The 20834-nt window shown below is 31.7% G+C and overlaps 3 protein-coding genes across 3 annotated transcripts; 2 read left to right on the plus strand and 1 right to left on the minus strand.

Moving 5' to 3' along the window:
- Positions 1-590: 590 nt before the first annotated feature.
- LOC107923703 (CRIB domain-containing protein RIC7) lies at positions 591-2410 on the plus strand. The gene is made up of 4 exons (XM_016853875.2): positions 591-996; positions 1083-1189; positions 1333-1390; positions 1473-2410. The coding sequence occupies exons 1-4, from the start codon at positions 930-932 to the stop codon at positions 1949-1951; spliced, it is 711 nt and encodes a 236-aa protein (XP_016709364.1). The 5' UTR covers positions 591-929; the 3' UTR covers positions 1952-2410.
- Positions 2411-4972: 2562 nt separating this feature from the next.
- Positions 4973-10054, plus strand: LOC107922692 (glutathione gamma-glutamylcysteinyltransferase 1). The gene is made up of 8 exons (XM_016852820.2): positions 4973-5409; positions 5627-5783; positions 6257-6495; positions 7007-7170; positions 7573-7624; positions 8219-8446; positions 8558-9067; positions 9456-10054. Exons 1-8 carry the CDS (start codon positions 5323-5325, stop codon positions 9540-9542), a joined length of 1524 nt encoding a protein of 507 aa, XP_016708309.2. The 5' UTR covers positions 4973-5322; the 3' UTR covers positions 9543-10054.
- Positions 10055-16742: 6688 nt separating this feature from the next.
- LOC107922929 (uncharacterized) lies at positions 16743-17782 on the minus strand. The gene has a single exon (XM_016853134.2). The coding sequence runs from the start codon at positions 17445-17447 to the stop codon at positions 16977-16979; it is 471 nt and encodes a 156-aa protein (XP_016708623.1). The 5' UTR covers positions 17448-17782; the 3' UTR covers positions 16743-16976.
- Between the last annotated feature and the right edge of the window lie 3052 nt (positions 17783-20834).

A 20834-nucleotide genomic window follows, 5' to 3' on the forward strand; every position in this document is an offset into this window, starting at 1 on the left:
AACTCGGGATTTAGTGTTTTGGGTTTGAGGTTTAATATTCAAGGTCTGGCGTTTTAAGTTTAGGGCTCGGGGTTCGAGATTCTGAGTAAAAGAATTATCAAAATTATATATCAACGACATAAAAAATTATTGAAATGTCATTAAATAATTGAAAAAAATCATAAATGATGTGTTGGGAAAAGTCTATAAAATAATTTCTCGTATATAACATTTAGATTTGATATAGTTTTGAATGTAAATAAAAAAATACATCATCTAAAATATAAATAAATTAGATACACATGTATTTAACATGTATGCATATCCTAAACTCATCAACCAAATTTAAACGGGATGAAGAAAGTCAAATGTCTTATCTTCTATAATGAAAAAAAAAACTTAAAATAAAACAGGAATAAGCCCAATAATCAATATGTAGTTACTAAATAAGAGAGTTTGTTAAAACCTGCCTATATTTAGTGTTATCAAGAAAAAAAGAAACATAGAACATGTCTGGTCATTCGTTCATATGCATACCTAAATTATCGACAAGTTATTGATTTAGATTAACTAATCATAACTGTGAAACGATGGAGTGCCATTGAATTAACGAAACTTTTGTTTAAATCAGAAATTTTCCATTTCCTAATTATTATTATCTTTTTTTTCTCCACACCACCACCCTAATCACACCTTTGTCAAAAACAGTCAGATGTTTTTGATCAAATATTAACTTTTTTCTTTTTTTATTTTGACTTTAAAATTGATTCCTGTTTCTTGAAAGAAAGAAAAAAAAGGATTTGATCTCCTTTTCATATGTTGCAGGCATGAGGTGATGCAAATTTCTTTCTCTTTGCATCACACACCAAGTTTTGTTCTTCTTTCATCTTTGAAGCTTAAGAGGTTTGTTTAAGTTTTTAGCATCAAAGCCTCAAGAGTGAGACTTGAAGATGTCATCTTCAAACAATAAGATGAAGGGCCTTTTAAAAGGCCTTAGATATATTTCTGAAATTTTTGGTATGTATTTCCATCTCTTTCCAAAAAAAATAGAGGAGGGTTTTCAGATTGGAATGACAAAATGTTTGAACTTTGTGTTTTTGCAGAAAATGAGAAAGAGCCTGAAATGCAGATTGGTTTGCCAACAGATGTAAAGCATGTGGCTCATATAGGATGGGATGGGCCATCATCAGTAAACTCTGCACCCAGCTGGGTAAATTGAAAGAAACTACTTTCGTTACTAGGACAATCAAGTGTTTTTATTTTTTATTTCTTCTTCTTTTATGATTACACAATTAACATTCCCCCAAGTAAAAGAAAGCCATGATTGAATTCTGGCTTTCATTTTACATGCAGATGAATGAGTTTAAATCAGACGGTCGGGATGATGATCCTGCCAAATGTGTCTCTCAAGGTACCATATACCAGTTTCTTCATGGAACGATAGTTCAATCTCTTGGAAAATTTTAATAATTTTATTTCATACCAAATGTCAGATGGGATCAACCGAGAAGGTTCCAAGGGTCAAAGTTCATCATCAGTAACAGACATGGCAGAAGTTCCTAAATCATCAAAGCGCAGTTCAACTTCAACCAAGACTAGTAAAGAAGAGTCTACAGTGAAGGAAAAAGGAGATAAACCTTCCAAGGAAAAGCCAGATAAACCAGATAAACCTAAGCACTCAAAGAAGAGTTCCAAGAGCTCTTCTTCCAAGGAAGCTTCAGATGGCACCACCAAGCATAAGAAAAAATCAAAGGATCCAAACCCAGCTACTGACTCAAACTCCCAAGACCCCTCTGGCGTCCCTAAGAAAAGTAGTCGACGAGATAAGTCCAAAGAGTCTGTTGATGGATCCTCCAGGCGATCCAAGACCCGAGACTCCGATATCGGATCCGATGCTGGCTCTATTGCTGGTGGATTAGACCGAGATGAACGACTAAGTAATGCTTCAGCTTTTGAAGGAGGGGATTCTTGAGGGAATATTCTAATGTTGGTGGTACCATTGTTTTTTTGTTGTATACAGTAAACACCTGATAGCTACTAGCTAGACTCTCTTTTGCTTTAGTAGAAACCATATACTTGGTTTTTTTTTCTGGTTTCGTTTCCTTTTTCCCACACCGAGGAAACCTAACCTTGTATGAGTACAAAGCTCCATTGGAATTCATTGTTGAAACTTGGAACTGATTCAGTGGTTCAGCTTTCAATGGATGAAAACTTTCAATGCACTCATACACTCAGCCTTGTCTAAATCTAACTGTTATGATGAGAAGGGATAGTCAATCAGATCAAACTGATGATCATGGCTATATTATGATTTGATTGATTTTTTTATAGATAATAATGAATGGCTCATGTTTACATCAGTTGTAATTACGTAACTTGTTGATTGTTGGACAAAAACAGAATGGAGAAGAAAGTAATTACATATCTTAAACCCATCGTAATACAATCCTATTAGCTTGTTTCTGTAATATCTATCTGTATTTTTTTTCCCATTTGTCAATGATAAACAATCAAACTAAAACCATAAGAAGCCCCTAAAACAACAACTTTGTATGAAAAAAGAATATGATAATAGCCCAACATTATATCACACATTGAAGAGGACAACAGTGGGAATGTCTGCCTTGCTGCATTCAATACCTCGAGCTGCTGCCAATGTTTTTGCCATGGTTTAATTTCTCGTCAACACACAGTTTTAGACTACCCTTTAACCTTAACTTTTCACCAATCTTAGCAGTGAATTTAGCAGGGAAAGGAACTCTTCCATTCATATTATTGCTTTCCAAATTGAGTTCACTTACAAACTCTGAGAACCCAAACCCCTCAGGCACTTTCCTTTGAAGCCTGTTGTTATCAAGTCCTAAATAACACAAGTTCCTCAATGCAACCCCATGGAAATTGGAATTGCCCCGACCAATCCCATGCTAGAAAGTCTTATCCTCGAAATGTTATATATTTTCTCGGGCTCAGAATTAAATTATAATTTTAAGAGATTAAATTAAAATTTTATCGGTTTTAAGAGGTAACTAACTTATAATTTTTTAAATTTTAAAAGATAAAAAAATGCAATTTTTTATATTAAGAGTTGAGGGCCCTGTTAGCTCCTATCACACTCCCTGGATAGAATCAGGGAGAAAGAGTTTTTTTTAGTTAGCTGAAGATCAATAAAAAAACCTAGGGAATAAAATCAATAGTTGGAAATTGATGGGGACGTACTCCAATTGCCAACCTATTATCCATGAAAGCAACATTATTGAACGACAAGTAACAAGGACAAGTAACAAGGAACGACTGTTGTTATATGGAAAGATTGTACTAGTTGAGATATGGCAATTGTCTATTTTACAAAAGATTGTCTTCAGAAATGACAACGTATGTGATGCAATTCACGCTAAATAATACGAAAACAAAAAAGAATTACCAAAATTTTCCTTTGGCTTTTCTTGCTTAATCTTGTGGTTACTTGCTGGAGCAGAAACGAACTCCCGACTCAAAAACGGTAAGCAAAAGATGCCAAAAATAGGGACAAAGTTGGTGATGAATGGAGAAAATGACAATATCATAATATAGTTTCAAAGTTTTTGCGAATGTTATAAAATATACGTTAACCCTCTTTATAATAACTTATTTATTTGTTAAAATTTTAGATGTTATAAAGAAATTATTATTATACACCTATATAACAACATTTAAAACACTCAAAACAACATTCAAGATTTTGATTATATTTAATTTTTTAATTTTATAATTAAAATACTATAATTTAATTTTATAATTAAAACACTCAAGCTTTTATATGGTTTGAAAAAATCTCCTTCTCTCTTGGCAACTTTGGATGTAAAAACACCTTCGGTGCGTTAGATTTTTAAGCCAAAAATTGGCTCTCACTGAAACACACTTCAACTGCTTGAGCTTCTTTGGTGGTCGGCCGATGACTGATCGACTAGTCTGTCCCTTCGTCTTAAATAGAACACTTCTCATCATCCAATGCAGACACTTAACTATTAGTGCGTATTGTAATTTATGTGGGACTGCCATTGAGGATATTGATTAGGGGTTGTTTTGTGCCTGTCTCGACTTGGACCAGGTTCATCAAACCTGACAAATGAGTTTCGAAGTCTAGAACTGAAGGAATGGCTTTGCTTGAACTTTACTAAGCCAGATTTCTTTGCTAAAGATTCTAGAGATTGGATTTGCTATTCGGAACTGTTTGTTGGGAATTATGGAAGAGAAGAAACAAGGAGTTATTTGATAATAATTTTGTTGAAACAGAGAGTATTATAGATAGATGCCAGCGGTTGCTGGAGGAATTTACTTGTGCGCTACCGCTAGCGTAGCGAAGACCACTGTTGGTACTGGAATAAGGGCCTGGCGTTCGATTCCTTGGAACCCTCCTCCCACGGAATGGTTAAAGGTGAACTCTATGGTGCACTGAAGGCAGGACAAGGAATTGAGTTTTCTGGTGGGGTGGGGAGATGGATTATCCGGTTTGCAAGAAATATAGACTATGGCACTGTGGAGAGCATTAGATGGAGTTGATCAGGCATGGGAAATGGGCTATCGACGGATTATGTTAGAGCTTGATAGCTCCATTGCTGTCAATGCAATAAATAGCATGATAATAGGCAGCTCTGAAATTCGATCATTAGATATATTTAGGAGTTATTGGGCAGAGAATGGGAGGTGGTTACCATCCATATGTACAGGGAAGGAAATTATTAGCTAATGGATTAGGTAATGATGCTGTTGATCTACCTCTTGGTCTTCATGTATTCACACTTCTCCGGCGCCGGTCTTAAGGATTGTAATGCGTTACAACATCTTAGGATGATTACCGTGTAAGCTGTTTCTTTTCTCCAATTTCCATTCGAAAGAATTTATGGTAAAGGTACAACTAACTGATGAAGGTGAAGCCCAACCATTAGAAATAGGCCAAGGCCCGCCATGAAATTTTACCAATTTAACACCTAGTTGAATTAATTTTGAAAATGTTGACTTGGCTGAAAAAGAAAAAGTCGTAATCGCACTGAAAAGTGAAAATTCCCTAATAAATACCTTTCCTTTTACTTATTTCGGAACTGGTAAGTTTAGGCGGGGGACGAGTAACGGCGTTTTTGTTGCATCTCTTTCTTTGTTGTGTTTAGTATTGTGTGTGTCTCCTTGGCCAAGACAAGCGTAACGGCGTATCGAATCACGCTTTGGAGTCAACGAGTTCTAAGCTCAGAAACTGACTTTGATTGCGCGAAATCTTCAGTTTCCTTTCTGGAGAAATTTTGAGAAAAAAATCACTCCAAAAAAGGGGGGGACAATATAATTAATATAAATCGAGAAAACCAAAGCAAAATGAAGATGGCGATGGCGATGGCTGGTTTGTATAAACGAGTTCTTCCTTCACCTCCAGCCGTCGATTTCGCTTCCTCTGATGGAAAGGTAATCAACGCTTCTCGATTTTTAGCTTTTTTCTGTCATTTAGGGTTTTTTTAAATCATCTTCCAGAAAGATTATTGTTCGCATAATTTGTATTTGATTGTAATTTCTAGTTAAAGAAACAGAGGAATTTGTATAATGTATGTTTTATTGATGGGAAGTTTGCTTTAATGATTATATTTTAATGTATTCAGTTGCTTGTAATGTCTTGGAACTGTAGCAACTTTTCATCGAAGCGATTCAAAATGGGACGATGGAAGGATTTTATAGGTTGATATCTTACTTTCAGACACAATCGGAGCCAGCTTACTGTGGATTAGCCAGTCTTTCCATGGTCTTGAATGCCCTTGCTATTGACCCTGGAAGAAAATGGAAGGGTAACTTCTAGAACCGAGTTGACTTCTTTTCCAGCTCGTCTCTGCATTAAATAAATTGTTTTATAGATTATTTCAACCATCAAATTATTCCTTATCGTCAAGAAGTGGATGTTTTTGCAATCTAGCGAGGAGGAACATAGCACTTGTAGTGGAATTATATGAATTTCAAATAGTCTAAATGTAGTTTTGCATATGGCTTTTCAAACTTTGAAAGTGCTTTAATATCTTGTCATCCATGTGTTTGTAGCATTTAAATTTTGCCTTCAGTTGGTATTATATAATTTGGTCCTATTCACATCTATAATTTTGCTAATATTTTGATTAGTCTGAACACAGCCACCTGTGATTGAAGTAGTGTTTCTTTGATCTCTCACACAGTCATACTTTCTTATAAATATTTTATCCATGATCAGCTGAATTTGTTTTCTGTCGTCTAAAAGCATACAGTGAGCAGTTATAAGTTTCTTTTGTAGGACCTTGGAGGTGGTTCGATGAATCTATGCTCGACTGTTGTGAGCCTTTGGAAAAGGTTAAAGAGAAAGGGATATCATTTGGGAAACTTGTGTGCCTGGCTCATTGTGCTGGAGCAAAAGTTCAAGCTTTCCGCACAAATCAAAGCTCCTTGGATGACTTCCGTAAATTTGTTGTTAGATGTTCCACTTCTGATGATTGTCATATAATTTCATCATATCATAGGGCAACTTTTAAACAGGTTAGATTCAACTTTAAAGTTTATAGTATGTATATTTTCCTTCTCTTTTGTTTGTTATAATGTTATTTAACAGAATCCATATCAGCTCAAGTACTTGCAGCCTGGGTTGTAATAATACAAGGTTTCTTTTTCACCCATTTTGCATTCTATTTTCATTTCATGACTTGTCACAACGTGTGACATGCAAGCAATGTGAACAGGAAGCATTTTAAAAATGATATGGAGAGCTGTCAATGAAATTTTGTTTGGCAATTTGTACATAAACATAATTCTGATTGTAATTGTAAATAATTTGAATCTTATCGCATGCATCTTTGGTTAATCAATTATTAGCTAGCAATCCTTAAATATTATTTATTTATCATTTATGTGTTTTAAATCTTCCATTTTGATGTAGTGTACCATGCTTTTGACTATGCTATTCATTGAACTAGTGCCAATACTAAAATCCAAATTGTGTTGCATCTTTCTCCATCTTTTAAGTGAATCCCACTGGCTGTATGTTTTGCAGACAGGGACTGGTCATTTTTCTCCTACTGGTGGTTATCATGCTGGAAGAGACATGGCCCTGATTTTAGATGTTGCTCGGTTTAAGTATCCTCCTCATTGGGTTCCTTTGAGACTGCTTTGGGAAGCCATGGAAAGTGTTGATGAAGCAACGAGGCAATGTAGAGGGTACATGGTTTTGTCTGCTTTCCAAATTAGTTCTCAAATGTTATCTAAGCAAATTGTTATTAACAAGGAGCATTTTTTGGTCGGTGTTGGAGTAAGATTGAATATTATTAAGAAATATAATTAAGTCTCATTTAGACATGGGCATGGTTGATCAGCAAATTAAGTAAAATACCAAATCCAGTATATATTGGTGATTCTTTGAAGTGTGGTCAGTTATGGATTTCTATAAGATATAGAAGTAGTAATATGGTTGAGCTTTTACAGCTTTCTTATATATTCTGAAGAACAGATAAATGAGATGTTGAAAACTGTAGTGTGGTCATTTTTTGGTTTCTATATTAACATTGGGATACAAAGAAGTGGTAATTGCAGATTCTCATCCGTGGTTGATTTATTTTCCAGGTTCTTGCTTATTTCCAGGCCTCATAGAGATCCAGGCTTACTTTACACCCTGGTATTCTTGTTATCTTCACATTAAAAATTTACCTGTGGAGATGTTCTATTATTCCAAATGTTTTCAAATGATTATTCATACTTCCCCTTTCATTAATTTTGTGGTGGTGTGGCTATGAGCTTACTGTTGAATGCTAAAGTCAGCATTATGGTTAGGATGCATCTGATACAACTACAATAACAAGAATTATAACAATAACCACACAAGGCTTCTTTTTCTCATCGGCAAACTAGCATTTGTTTGACCTTTTTATTTGTGTACCATTTTATGTTCTCTCAAAAGTTTAGTCAGGTGTAGTTTCTTGATTTTTTGGTTTAGTACAGGTGTTAACTACTTGTTTTCGTTTTTATTTGGTAAAACTGCATCTCTTCTGGACGGCAGATGTGTGTTCTAGGTACAGTTTGTGGGGTAGTACTGAGGTGACTTTGTCTTGGATTCTTTTATACTGCCTTGTTTTGAAGTATGTCTAGTCTTATATTGTTGCTTTTGGTCATGGCTTGGCATTGCTCACTATGATTTAATAAATTAGAGCTGAAATTTTGAATTTTTTCTACCCCTTTTTTATGATGGATTGTTTGTCTGTTCTTTACACAGAGCTGTAAGCATGAAAGCTGGGTCAAAGTTGCAAAGTATTTAATGGATGATGTTCCTAATCTTGTAAAGACGGATGATGTGAAAGATGTTCATAAAGTTCTCTCAGTTGTTTTCTCATCACTCCCATCTCATTTTGGAGAGTTCATCAAGTGGATTGCAGAAGTTAGGAGAAGAGAAGATGGTAGTCAAAATCTTAGCCTAGAGGAGAATGGAAGGCTTTCTTTAAAGGTGCTGTAAAACTCGATTGTCCGTTTTTATTTCCTTTTCCTTTTAGTATTTTAGCTGCCTGCTATATTTCTTTATAAAGTTTTACACTACAAGTTGTTTCTGTCCTTCCAGGAAGAGGTGTTGAAACAAGTGCAGGAAACTGGCCTTTTTAAGCATGTTGTAGCATTTTTATCGTCACTGACTCTATGCTGCAGAAATGCACCCACTTTAAGTAATGAAAATAACCTGCCTGACATTGCTGCAACAGTTTGTTGCCATGGTGCAGAACTTTTGTCTGGGACGTTTGGTTCTTCAGAGAGGTATTGCTGTCAGGAAACATGTATTAGATGCTTGAGGGCTAATGGTGACAAGCCTATTACATTGGTGTCTGGGACAGTGGTAAATGGTAGCTCTGAGCAGGGTGTTGACGTGCTGGTTCCTTCATGCCCAACTAAACTGAACTGTTGTGGCTCTGGCCCAAGTAATTGCAATGGGATTTACCCAGCTGGAAATGATGTTCTCACAGCTCTTTTGCTGGCATTGCCTCCAGAAACATGGCGCGGTATCAAAGATGAGAAGCTTTTGAATGAAATGTATTCTCTTGTCTCGACTGAGAATCTTCCCATTTTGCTCCAGGAAGAGGTAGCATCATATCGGTCAATTTTGATTCTTCCTACCGTTTTGACCTTTTGTGGATTAATGCATATGATAAAATACTGAATGTGTATGGTAATGAAATAAAGTTTTGGTTGCTGCTGTCATTATTTTGAGTTCTGTCTGAGAATATGACCAATTTTGGGAGTATGATATATAACCGAGTGTGAGTTGCCTTTCTCATTCCAAATTTCTGTTTCGTTGAGAAATAGCAGCAATATATGCTAGAGAACAATATCCCAGAACGAGTTCCTTACTATATTATTCTTTTCCTTTATGCTTGAGCAGTGTCTTGCAGCCATTATCTAGCTAACTGATGAAACTATGAATCTATCTTTCAAAGAGTTGTGACTAATAGCATATATTGATATGGCAGGTATTGCACCTACGACGGCAGCTACATCTTCTGAAGAAATGCCAGGAGAATAAGGTAGATGAGGATCTAGGTGAACCTTTATGTTAGCATGTTACACCATCTTCCCCTCTCTTGATCTCCTCTTCTCATTATTTTCCAATTGCTTTATGTTGTTAACAAAAAAGGGTAAATATTAGTGTGTTCCAAGAACGTGAAAACCTAAGATAGCACGCAAGACATTTTTCCCCCCTTTCAGTTGGGGGGGGGGGGATAATCATTTTTTATGGGGGAGTTTGTTTCCATTGCAAAGTGGGGAAGAATTGACATTCGGAGGCTGTAACCTCTCCCATGGCAGTGAGGACCAATGGATGGTATCCCCTCGGCCTTGCAGGCGAGGTTTTAGTTGAAACTGAACCGATTCTATATCCTGTACTAACTCCTAAGTCCTAACTAATTTGGTTGAAAACTCTTTTAATCATTACAAGTGCACTCTGTAACCTAAACTAAATTTTGTTTGTATTTGAGTACTAAACTTTGATTGCATTGGAAAAGAAAACTCACTGTTTAGTTTTTTTTTAATTAATATAAAAAGTTCAACAAAAAATTGTTGAATTACTTAATGTTGATTTTTTTTTTTTTGAAAGAGAGATTTGGAAAGGATCTTATTTCTGCACAATGGGACAGTAAATCCTACTTGTAGAATAATACCCTCATTGTGCAACAATAAATTGACCTTCAAGAGCAGCTCAGGCTTTTTTTTTGTGTGTGTGTGTGAAAAGTGCAATCAACAACAAGAGATGATACAACAGAATGCTTGAATTATTTGCAAGTTGAAGGCGAAGCGAGGCCACCCAAAGATGGTAAATGTAGCACCGAGAATGAGGATGCGGCTTCATCGGTAGTTGGGGAGGAAATCACCCCACCAAAACAAAAAAGAGGAACATTGGACTTGACACGTAAGGGATAGGTGTACCCTTGGACGGCTCACGGCTTGAGCAGCAAAAGGATACTTTAAGAAGAGAAATGGATTTGTTAAAACTATTAGCAAAGTGAGGAGAAGTTCCATCAGACCAATACGTGAATGATCCATTGACCGCCCAAGTCACCATAGTATCAGTATTAAATTCCTTCAAAATGCTGACTGAAACATAGCAAGGAACAGAGGATTCAAGGGACCATCTATATCAATGTTACAACTATATGAATATGAGAATCATGAGTCTCTGACACCCTTAAATGTAAGTAGTTCTCCCTAACGCTATAAGACCACGTTTGGAGTTGGTATCAAACACTCTCGGCTAAATCTATTGGTAGTTTCGATGAGTTGGCTTGCTAGTTTGAAAACTTGCACTCCGCCAACATTGCTATGACAAAGAACCCCGAAATGCTTTTCAGCACTAGACAAGTCAAGGGGAAAATTTGCCAGAGTACATCTAACGGTTTAATGTTGCCACTTAGAGGATCAAAGTCCTGACGAATGATTGAGTAATTCAAACTTTCCCAACTAGAGTAACCCACAAGCATTTGAAATATGAGTTGGCAGAACATTGGCTAGATAAGCTTGAACTCCTTATATGAGAAGACACATAGAAACCTAGATACTGAAAGTTTGAGTGCTTCCAGCCATATGTTCGCAGCTTCTATGTGAGATAGAAATTAAGAGATCGCAACAAGAACAAAGGCCCCTAGAAAACTTGCCTAGAGAACCATAGAATGAACCCTCCCCTCAGAGTCAATATGGGGAGACAACATTTCTCAAGACACTATTAAATAAGAAGGCAACTATCGGGGCAGAATGACAAGTTTCTACAAGAAATCTATTACCCTACCATAGATTCCAAGGGTGCACGTCACTGAATACATCTCAGGTGTATATTTTAAATCAAATTGCAAGAACGAAGTGTTAGGAGCCCCTTCAGCCATGAAACATTCGCTCAGGTGCAAGTATTATGGTGAAGTGAGGCATAACATAGAGAAACATGTGGACCAAATAATTCCATAGAAAGGATTCGTAAGGTGAGGTCATTTGGGACAATTTGTGGAATGACAATCTAGGCAGAAAAGGTGCAAAAATAAAAAAGAATGTCTAAACAAAAAGAAACCAGAAATATGAAACAAATACGAGAAATTGTTAAAATAATAGTGGGGGCAACAAAAAAATGTACTATATCGATCATGCGAAAAAAAACCATCTGAAGAGCATTATTTCAATTGAAACACCCTTTAAAATGTGGAAATAGATAGATGAGAAATGAGTTTTGAAATGCTATAAAGGCCACCATCACCAATTACATTGTAAAGAGAATCTTGATCCATAGTGGCAATGCTATAAAGGTACTATTCTATGACGCCTTGCAACAAATGAGATTAAACGAGTGTTTGTTTCAAAATTTCGAAATTATCGCAAAAGTAATCATTAATCTTTATTATCGATTTTATAAATTTTTCAAAAAAAAAAACTTTTAAAAAAGTCATTGTAATTTATTTTTAGCTAAATTCAACAGATTTTGAACTATCTGTATGTCAATTAGTCTAACCCATTTTCATGAGCTTATTCTCGATCTAACCAAGTAAGTTAATTTAGTTTAAACAATATTTATTGCAACACTTCCTTTGTAACTTAGAATTTCCTAAACATTGGCTCCCAAAAAGAGGTAACTATCAGATGGGATATTGAGATGCTACTTAATTTAATACCATAAATAGTATCCTTTTCTTCAGCTCTCATTGAGGCATAAGACAAAATACGGAGAAGGAATCTCCCTTACCTTAGTTCCCTCTAACAATATTACCATTTAGCAGGACTTAAAAAGAGAACCGAAGAAATGCAAGTCATTAGTCTGTAAATCCACCATGAGGGAAACTCCATGGTTTCTAGAACACAACTTAAGCCCTATAATCTCGACTGTTGAATAATTTGAGGAAAAAAACAAAAAAAAGGTAAATTATCAAAATAGTCACTTTAATTTGTCTCATGTCATATTTTAGTCATTTATGTTTAAAATGTTACGTTTTAGTCACTTATGCTATCGTGTTGTAACATTTAAATTACTGAGCTGTTAATTATCATTAACAATGTAACAGGAAGTTGATGTGGCACATTAAATCATTTTAAACAAAAATTTTAGGTTAAATTGCTCAAAACAAAAAATATATATATAGGGACTAATTGCATTATTTAACCTAAAATTTCATTTGAAATGATGATTTAAAGTGTCACGTCAACTTACTATTACTATTACACTGTTAATAACGATTAATGGCTCAGTGATGAAAATGTTACAACATGATAACATAAGTAACTAAAACGTAATATTTCAAACATAAATGACTAACATGTAACCTAAAGCAAATAAAAGTGACAATTTTAATAATTTAACTTAAAAAAATCAAACATACTTTGTCCAATTAAACATACAATTTAATTCCGCCTCCAAAATTTTTCTTGATCCCGCCATTAGATAAAATAAGAAAAACAAATTTAAAATAAAATTAATAAATCTGGATCGGATCTAATAATATCAATTAAAAAGAAATTTAACATTTTTTAAATTTATTTTACTATTCATATTTAAAAATTATAATTATTACTCGAGTACACTCTAGTTAAAACTACCATTTGTGTTTTCATTATATCAACGCATTGATGGTTGATGTAGAATATATTTGTTTTCTACAGTCTCCAGAACATATTCGTCATTAGGTAAGAGAATGGGTCCCATAGTCTCATAAGAGCCAAGCCGCGGAAGCTGCTCAATTTGCCTTTTTGCTAAAGCCGGTCAATTTGAACTTTGAACCAAAGAAAAAGGATGTACTATTTCTTTTTTCTTCTTTTTTTTTCCTTTTTAGAAATTTACTCACTGTTGGGTAAACTATACTATGATATGAATAATTTTTTATTTTAGTTACTTAATTTAAAAAATCACAATTTAACTATTAATTATTTAAAATTGTAGTTTTAGTCACACAATTATTAAATGATTAACTGTAACATTTTTTTAATTAATATAATAATTTTTTTAAATTTTAACATGTTCTATTAATTTAATCCTAATTCTTTATAAAAAAATTATTTTAAAAAATCAGAATAATCTGTTAAAAAATAAGAAAATTTAGGTTATTGCAACAACAATTCTTCAATATTGCTGCCACAAAATCATGAAAACTGATATCAAATTCAATCTCAACATAATATTCATCTTAAATATGATTAACTAATGTTCATATAAGAAAACTCAATATCCTATTGCAGTAAAGCTCAAGATTATTTAATATTGAGACATAAGAGCAAAAATGATCGATCAGTAGAATCCAATAACAAATTAAAAAAAAAAACCAAATTAGTTTATTTTCAAGTCGAATTCCATGCTGTTAAAGAACTAGTGCCAAAACTAATATCACTTAGACTTGTAAAATTGAATTTGATGCCATTTTTTAGTAAAAAAAAATACAAAATATACCACAAAATTTTCTTTTTGAAACTTAATTCATAATTTCAATTCATTTAAATTATTTTCCAAAACTCAAATAGTACAAACAAATTACATTTCGAATCTTATTGTTTTTCTTTTCTTAAAATGAAAAACAATTTCTCCTCATTTTCTCTCACTTTATCTATTTTTGAAATTTTTATTTATTTTTTTAAAATTTATATGTATTTTTAGTAAATTCTTACTTTTTAAAAAGAATTTCAATTTTCTTTTATCATTTTATATAGAATCAGAGTCAAATTAACAGAAAGTATAAAAGCTGATAACTAAGTTTGTTATTATACCAACTAAAAAAGTGTCACCGATAGTAACTTAGGTTAGATGATTAAAAAAATAATTTCAAAAATATTAGCGACAAAATTGTAATTTTTTAGTTAAGCGACTAAAATAAAAAGTTAATTATAATTGAGTAACTATTAGTAGAGGTGTTCATGGGTCGGGCCAGGCCGGGTTCGAGCCGGGCTCAACTAAAAAATCATGCTCATGCCCAAAAAATGAGCCTAAAATTTTGCCCAAGTCCGACCTGGATAAAAATACTAAAATCCGGGCCCAACCCAGCCCGCCCGTATTAATTTTTATAATATTTTTAAATATATATAATACATCAAAAATTCTAAAAACATCAAAATAAATATTTCCCAATAAATTGAAAATAAATTTTAAAAAACATGTAGACTTAAATAACACTAAAATAGATGCAACTTAACAAGCAAATGCCTCTAAAATAATAAAATTAACAAATGCCTTTAAAATAATAACAAAATTAACAATAAAATAAGTTTCATACAATATCTAAACAATAACAAGAAAATAGTAACAACATAATAGTAAAATTATAGCAAAATAGGGAGAAAACAACAAGAAAATAACATTCAAAAATAAAAAAATGTAGATTTTTTTGTCCTTAAGTGAATTCAGGCTGGGCCGGGACTAAAAATACCTTACCCGAGGCCCGACCTATTTTTTAAACTGGCCTTATTTTTTGTCCAAGCCCATTTTTCGTGCCTATATTTTTGCCCAAACCCTCCCACGTTTCGAGTGGGCATTCGGGCCAGACCGGGTAGCCCGACCCATGAACACCTCTAACTATTAGTATAATTTAGTGTAAAACAATTATGGGTAAATGGAAAACGTCAACTGAAAATGTGTCCTAAAAGACACGTTTTCACTTAAAATTAATAACTTTAACTCTTTTGATCAAATGGTTAAATGTTAGTGTTTTTGTTTTTTGAACATTAGGTTTGATTCATCCCCTACTCACATTTATATTTTTTATTTCATGTCGTTTTAAATTTTTTTTTAGATGGTTAGACAATTGTAATTTTTCCCTTAGGTCCGAAGTTCGCTTCCTCTTATAAGCATTTTAATATAAGCATTTTAATATGTATTTTTTATTCATGTCCTTTTATTTTTTTATTTTTAATTAATATTTATAATTAATAAATATATTGTTTTCAGTTTTTTTTATAATTTTAATTAATAATTATTTTATTTATAAAATCAAATCATAAATATGTTGTTTTATTAAAAAAATAACTAATTCTTTAAATATATTTTTTATATGTCAAATATTTATTTCATTCACCTATATTGCGGGGTATAGTGATTTCTAATAAAATAAAATCAAATAATTATTTCAAATATCATTATTATTTCAAATATGTAAAATATTTCAAATATTTCAAATATTATTATTTTTCATCTACATTGTGGGTATGATATTTGAAATATTTTTACATGTGAAATATTACAAATACACATACAAAAAATATAATATGTCAATTTATTACACTCATGATACGAACTGAAAAATAAATATTACACAAAAAAATTATATTTACTAAAAATAATGATATTTGCAATAATTATTTAATTTTATAAATAAAAGAGTTATTAATTAAAAAGATGAATTAAAAATAAAAAAAATTAAAAATAATATATTTATTAATTATAAACATTAATTAAAAATAAAAAACTAAAAACAAAATTAAATAAAAAATACAATTATGAGTAGGAGAAAAATTAAACTCTAGACTTAAAGATAAAAATATTAATATTTAACTATCTTATTAAAAGAGTTAAATTGTTAATTTTTTGAGAAAACGCACCCTATAAAAACGAGTATTAGCTTCAAAAACAATGTAATTAGTAAATTAAAAAACAAAATACATACTTTCTCCAATAATTTTTTTTCCAGCACATATATATATATATATAAAAATTAGCCCACCAAAAACATTTAAATTCAGATTTAAAATACTAGAGTATATAGCTAACATCAATGGATGAACACATTTTCATCCGCTCCTGCTTTTTCCCAATAGATTGTACAATGTTTTTTTTTTCTACTCTACTTATTTGTAAAAAGAAAAGAAAAACTTTGATTATGAAGATTAGATCTGATATTTCTTTTTAGTGTTGAAAATTCTTTTGTAAATGATATTTTGTATTTTGTAGTGTTTTAATAAATAATCTTTCACATTTTGTAACTCCTTTAAAAGGTAAATGCTGGTTACAAGATAAAGATCAAATACTCGATGACCAGTTAAGTTAAAAAAATCCCTTACCATTTTACCTAAATCTCTGTTAAGAAAAATCCCACATCAACTTTGGATATTTTTATAAAATTCCAGAACCATTATTACATATCATGCGAAAAGGTATTTGTGGATGGCAACAAAGATTAAGCAGTAAATGGTAAGCTTTTGTTGTTACAGCTTCGTCCTAAACTTCTAGGGTTTTGATCTAATTTCCAAATTCAAATCAATGTTTAGACCCAGAAAAAAAGTAAAAAAGGAAATAATAGTAGTATCAAAAATAAAAGAAAGCATCTTGTATGTTTCCAGTTTGCATTATTCAGATCATAAGCTAACATCAAATGTACATGCGAGCCTGCATGCATCTCTAAGGCATACAGTCATCCAAAACAAAAACATAGGAAGTACAAAAAAGAAGGGGAAAAGAAACAGTAGGGCAAAGCTAAGGCTACATACTGCACGAAAGAAGGAAAACGTCGCGCAATGAGATGTCTCCACGTGTGAATCAAAAACCCTCACATCTGTAAGAAACGAGCTAGCTGGGTCGGGTTGACGATACCAGGTATATGGGCTCCATCAGTCTTGAGCAAACTCGCCACTTCCACGTACCTTTGATGATTATCCTCCCTCGGCTTCGACTCGAAGTCGCCTGCTCTGGATCTGTCGCTTGGCTCGGCGTCTTCTTTGATTCCTCTCCTGGAATCAGTGGCTGGTTGTTGCAGTTGGGCCGGGTCCCACGGTTGGCCGAACAGTGTTTCACGAGTGAGGAACTCGTAGGCCAGGTATCCAGCTAGGAGTTGGTTGGAGAGAACCGGGCGTGCGGCTTTCTGAGAAGCGGCTAAGGGAGCAGCCGGCTTGGGTAATTTTGCGGGTGGAGGGCGAAGGTGTAAGTGTTGGAGGTCAAAATCGTCTCTCTCTTTTCGCTTGACGTTGTTGCTGGGCATGGAAACCCGACGGGGCGGGAGACGCATCGTTTTGGTGTTCATTATTGCGCCCTTTTAGGTGCATCCACGTCAGCACCAATCTACCACAAAAATTAAAAAAAAAAAAAACACCAATTTCGAAATTAAAAATATATCCCTCCGAGGGATAAATAGGGGACCACCCCCTTTCTCCCTCGTTATGAGAAACGGAAATGTTTGGGGTAAAAAGAAAAAGGAGCTGTGAAAATATGTGAACACTACAAAAAAGGTAAAACAGTAAAAACATAAAATATTTAAAAATAAGATACTTCTATTAAAAAAATCATAAAAGTGCTTTATTTATGAATATGAAAGGAGAAAACAGGGACATAAAATTAGTGAAACAGAGAAACTTTGACAGAGAAGTTGAAGATGGAAAGATGGTGGGTTCTATGTATTTATAGAGAAGGTAATAAGAATTAGCCCCTATGAAGACGAGAAATTACCGGAACTGCCACGGAAATGTCAAATGACGAAAATGCTCTCTTCTCTTTCCGTGATATCTATTTTTATTTTTACCGCTTTTGTCTTTTGATGGAATTACCTGATTACAACGGAATAACTCATCAATTATCTAAAAATAAAATTTTAAAAATTATGGCTTCAAGATTCTTGTTTAGGCCCCAAAGAATAAATTTTTTAATGTTGATTTTACTGTTGGATATTTACAGTTACTACCTATCTCTTCTAATAATGTTCTCATATATATATTTATTAAAAATACAATGCATGCTATACTTTTTTTAATAAAATTTATATTTTTTTCATTCTTAATAATTAATAATTATACTTTATTTCTTATTGAATTACTAAAAAATACATAAAACAAAGAAATCTATATTTTGTTTTATATTATTTTTATTAAAATATTTAACATGTTATTTTTTTAAAAATAGGTATAATATATTCGTGTGAAATTTTCAGCCAATTCAATTTTTTTATCAAATATATTCATTTTTCGATTCATATTCTAGGTTTGTAATTGCTCCTCTCAACAGAATTGCCTTTAAGGTTTTAATCTACGTCTCCTCTTACACAAAAATCCTCCTATGAATATATAATTTAAAAGTATTTTTTTCCATAACTCTTTGGTTTTTAAAGGTCAAATTCTACTTTCAATCCTTGTAATACGTATAAGTTGTGGATTTAATCCATGTATTTTAATTTGATCAATCTTAGATATTATACTCTTTTTAATTTTAAAATTCCAATTTTGCTGAAAAATGTAGCCATTAACTTTGTTAATTTCTGTTATTTCTAAAATCTTATGCAGCAAACATATATTCACATTTATAATGTCATGCCAGTTTGTTATTTTCACGTAATATTTATATAAAAGTAATATTATTTTAATTAACGGATCAACAATTACTTATTTTAAAATTTTAAAATTAAAAAATATACTATCTAAAAATTGAAATCCATAATTTACACTGAAGCGAACCATCTTACATACACTGATACACATTTCCAAGCCTTTGAAATAATTAAAAAACGTGTATTTTTTTTATTTAATTTATGAAAGATTCGAGTAGGCTAGGCTGGATATTTAATTAGCTTTTGCTCAGCTTAAACGGCAAAACCGTTGATACTTTCGGACCTTGCAAGTAAGAAGATGATGAAGCTCACATGCGAAATTTTAGCATTAATTAACCTCGCAAATTAATATATTCTAGTTAATAAGTTTGAATAAATAAACTTAAATAATTTTAAATGTTTTATTAAAAACAATCAGAAACATATTTACAAAAATTTCATATAGGAATTTACAAAGAAATAATCCAAATGATGAAATTACACAATGAGAATCGTATCCATACAATTTTTTACTTCTCCACAAATCTAATTTATCTTATTATCTTAAGTGCTTATTTTATTTTTAGGAATGAAGAATTTTTTATTCTTTAAGAATTTTTATTACCATATTTACATTTGTTTCCTTAAAATGAATTTTTTTTATTTAGACATTTTATAATTTATAAAATTTTAATTTAATAATGATAAAATTATACTTTAATCCCAAAAATAATAAAATTTTAATTTAATCATTTAAAAATTATAAAGATATAAACTACTAAAATGTTATAATTATATTTTTATTTTCGTAAAAATATATAATTTAATTCTATCTTAAAAAATATTTTCTAGCTCCGTCACGGTATCGAATTTCATTCTCCCAATATTGATGGTTTGCAAGGGAAATGTGTAATAAAGTTTAACCACGTATTGAAAGATATTTGTTTGCAAAAGGCTAGATAATGCTTGGTGACTGAGAAGGCCCAAAACTTTCCATGACCCCTAATATAAAACGTGCCTTAATTTCAAACTTCACTGTCTTCTTCCCTTTTGTTTTACTACCAATACCACACATTCTATATACATATTCATGTTTACTCTAAAAAATATACCTATATCTATATTATACACGATGTCTTTAATTGAATTTATGTTACCCAGATTTCAATTCATTTATAAATTTAACACAAATTCATTTATTTTATAAAGTAATAAATATTATTTAAAATTTAATTTATATATTTTTTATTTTCATAAATTTAGTCCTTTTATTAAATTTATTGGTACGATATTTTGAAATAAAAAAACTCGACAGTCATATAACTAAAAAAATGACGAATTTAATATTAGGCTTGAATTTTAAAATCTAAAAGTATAATAATTAAATTCTTAAAAAATAAGTGTACATAAACTAAATTTCAAATTTTCGAATGTGCATATAGACTTATGACATATTTTATAATATACGTGTAATATAATTTGAATCAAAGGCACATTAATGCTTACTCTTTTAATTATATTATTTCAATTAAAATCATATTTAATTTTGATATCAATTTTTAATAAATTCATTACATTATTATTTTCACTCACATTCACATTATTCAAGGTGAACCGGCGAGTAGAGATTAGAACAAATAAAAAAAAATCAAAGTTTTAATAAACTCTATTCCATTTCAATTCGGTTTGGTTATTACATAAATATATTTAATTCGAGTCACAAATTTTTTTATTAAAAAAACCATCTTTTCTTTAAAAAGTTTATGGTAATTAGTATTTAAATTTTTTAATATAAAAATATTTTATATTTAAATCAGGTAAAATAATTTTAAAACGCCATATATTTTATTTTTATAATTTTTTTAAAAGTAGATAAATTAACCGATCAAAATTTGTGGAATTCTCTTCTTTGGAAAAATTAAAATATCATATAGTAACGGAAGTGTTATCACTCATAATTCCAACTAAAAATAAATAAATTTTGAGTTCGAGAGAAGCTGTAAATAATTTTAGATATTGTGTAAAAAAATATTTGATTTTGAAATTGTTATGGTCCCATATTCAAATACATACTAGACTTCCGTCCAAAATTATTTTGATGAATTATTTAAACGG

This window comes from Gossypium hirsutum, chromosome A11 (genome assembly GCF_007990345.1).
Source record: "Gossypium hirsutum isolate 1008001.06 chromosome A11, Gossypium_hirsutum_v2.1, whole genome shotgun sequence".
Taxonomy (NCBI): Eukaryota; Viridiplantae; Streptophyta; class Magnoliopsida; order Malvales; family Malvaceae; genus Gossypium; species Gossypium hirsutum.

What these genes read in the sequence shown, in the direction of transcription:
- LOC107923703 (XM_016853875.2), top strand. Translation starts at nt 930, where the DNA reads ATGTCATCTTCAAACAATAAGATGAAGGGCCTTTTAAAAGGCCTTAGA. An exon ending in ATATATTTCTGAAATTTTTG is followed by an intron (nt 997 to 1,082) that starts GTATGTATTTCC and finishes GTGTTTTTGCAG; the next exon opens with AAAATGAGAAAGAGCCTGAA. An exon ending in TAAACTCTGCACCCAGCTGG is followed by an intron (nt 1,190 to 1,332) that starts GTAAATTGAAAG and finishes TTTTACATGCAG; the next exon opens with ATGAATGAGTTTAAATCAGA.
- LOC107922692 (XM_016852820.2), top strand. Translation starts at nt 5,323, where the DNA reads ATGAAGATGGCGATGGCGATGGCTGGTTTGTATAAACGAGTTCTTCCT. An exon ending in CCCTGGAAGAAAATGGAAGG is followed by an intron (nt 5,784 to 6,256) that starts GTAACTTCTAGA and finishes TTTCTTTTGTAG; the next exon opens with GACCTTGGAGGTGGTTCGAT. An exon ending in CCATTTTGCTCCAGGAAGAG is followed by an intron (nt 9,068 to 9,455) that starts GTAGCATCATAT and finishes TTGATATGGCAG; the next exon opens with GTATTGCACCTACGACGGCA.
- LOC107922929 (XM_016853134.2), bottom strand. Translation starts at nt 17,447, where the DNA reads ATGAACACCAAAACGATGCGTCTCCCGCCCCGTCGGGTTTCCATGCCC.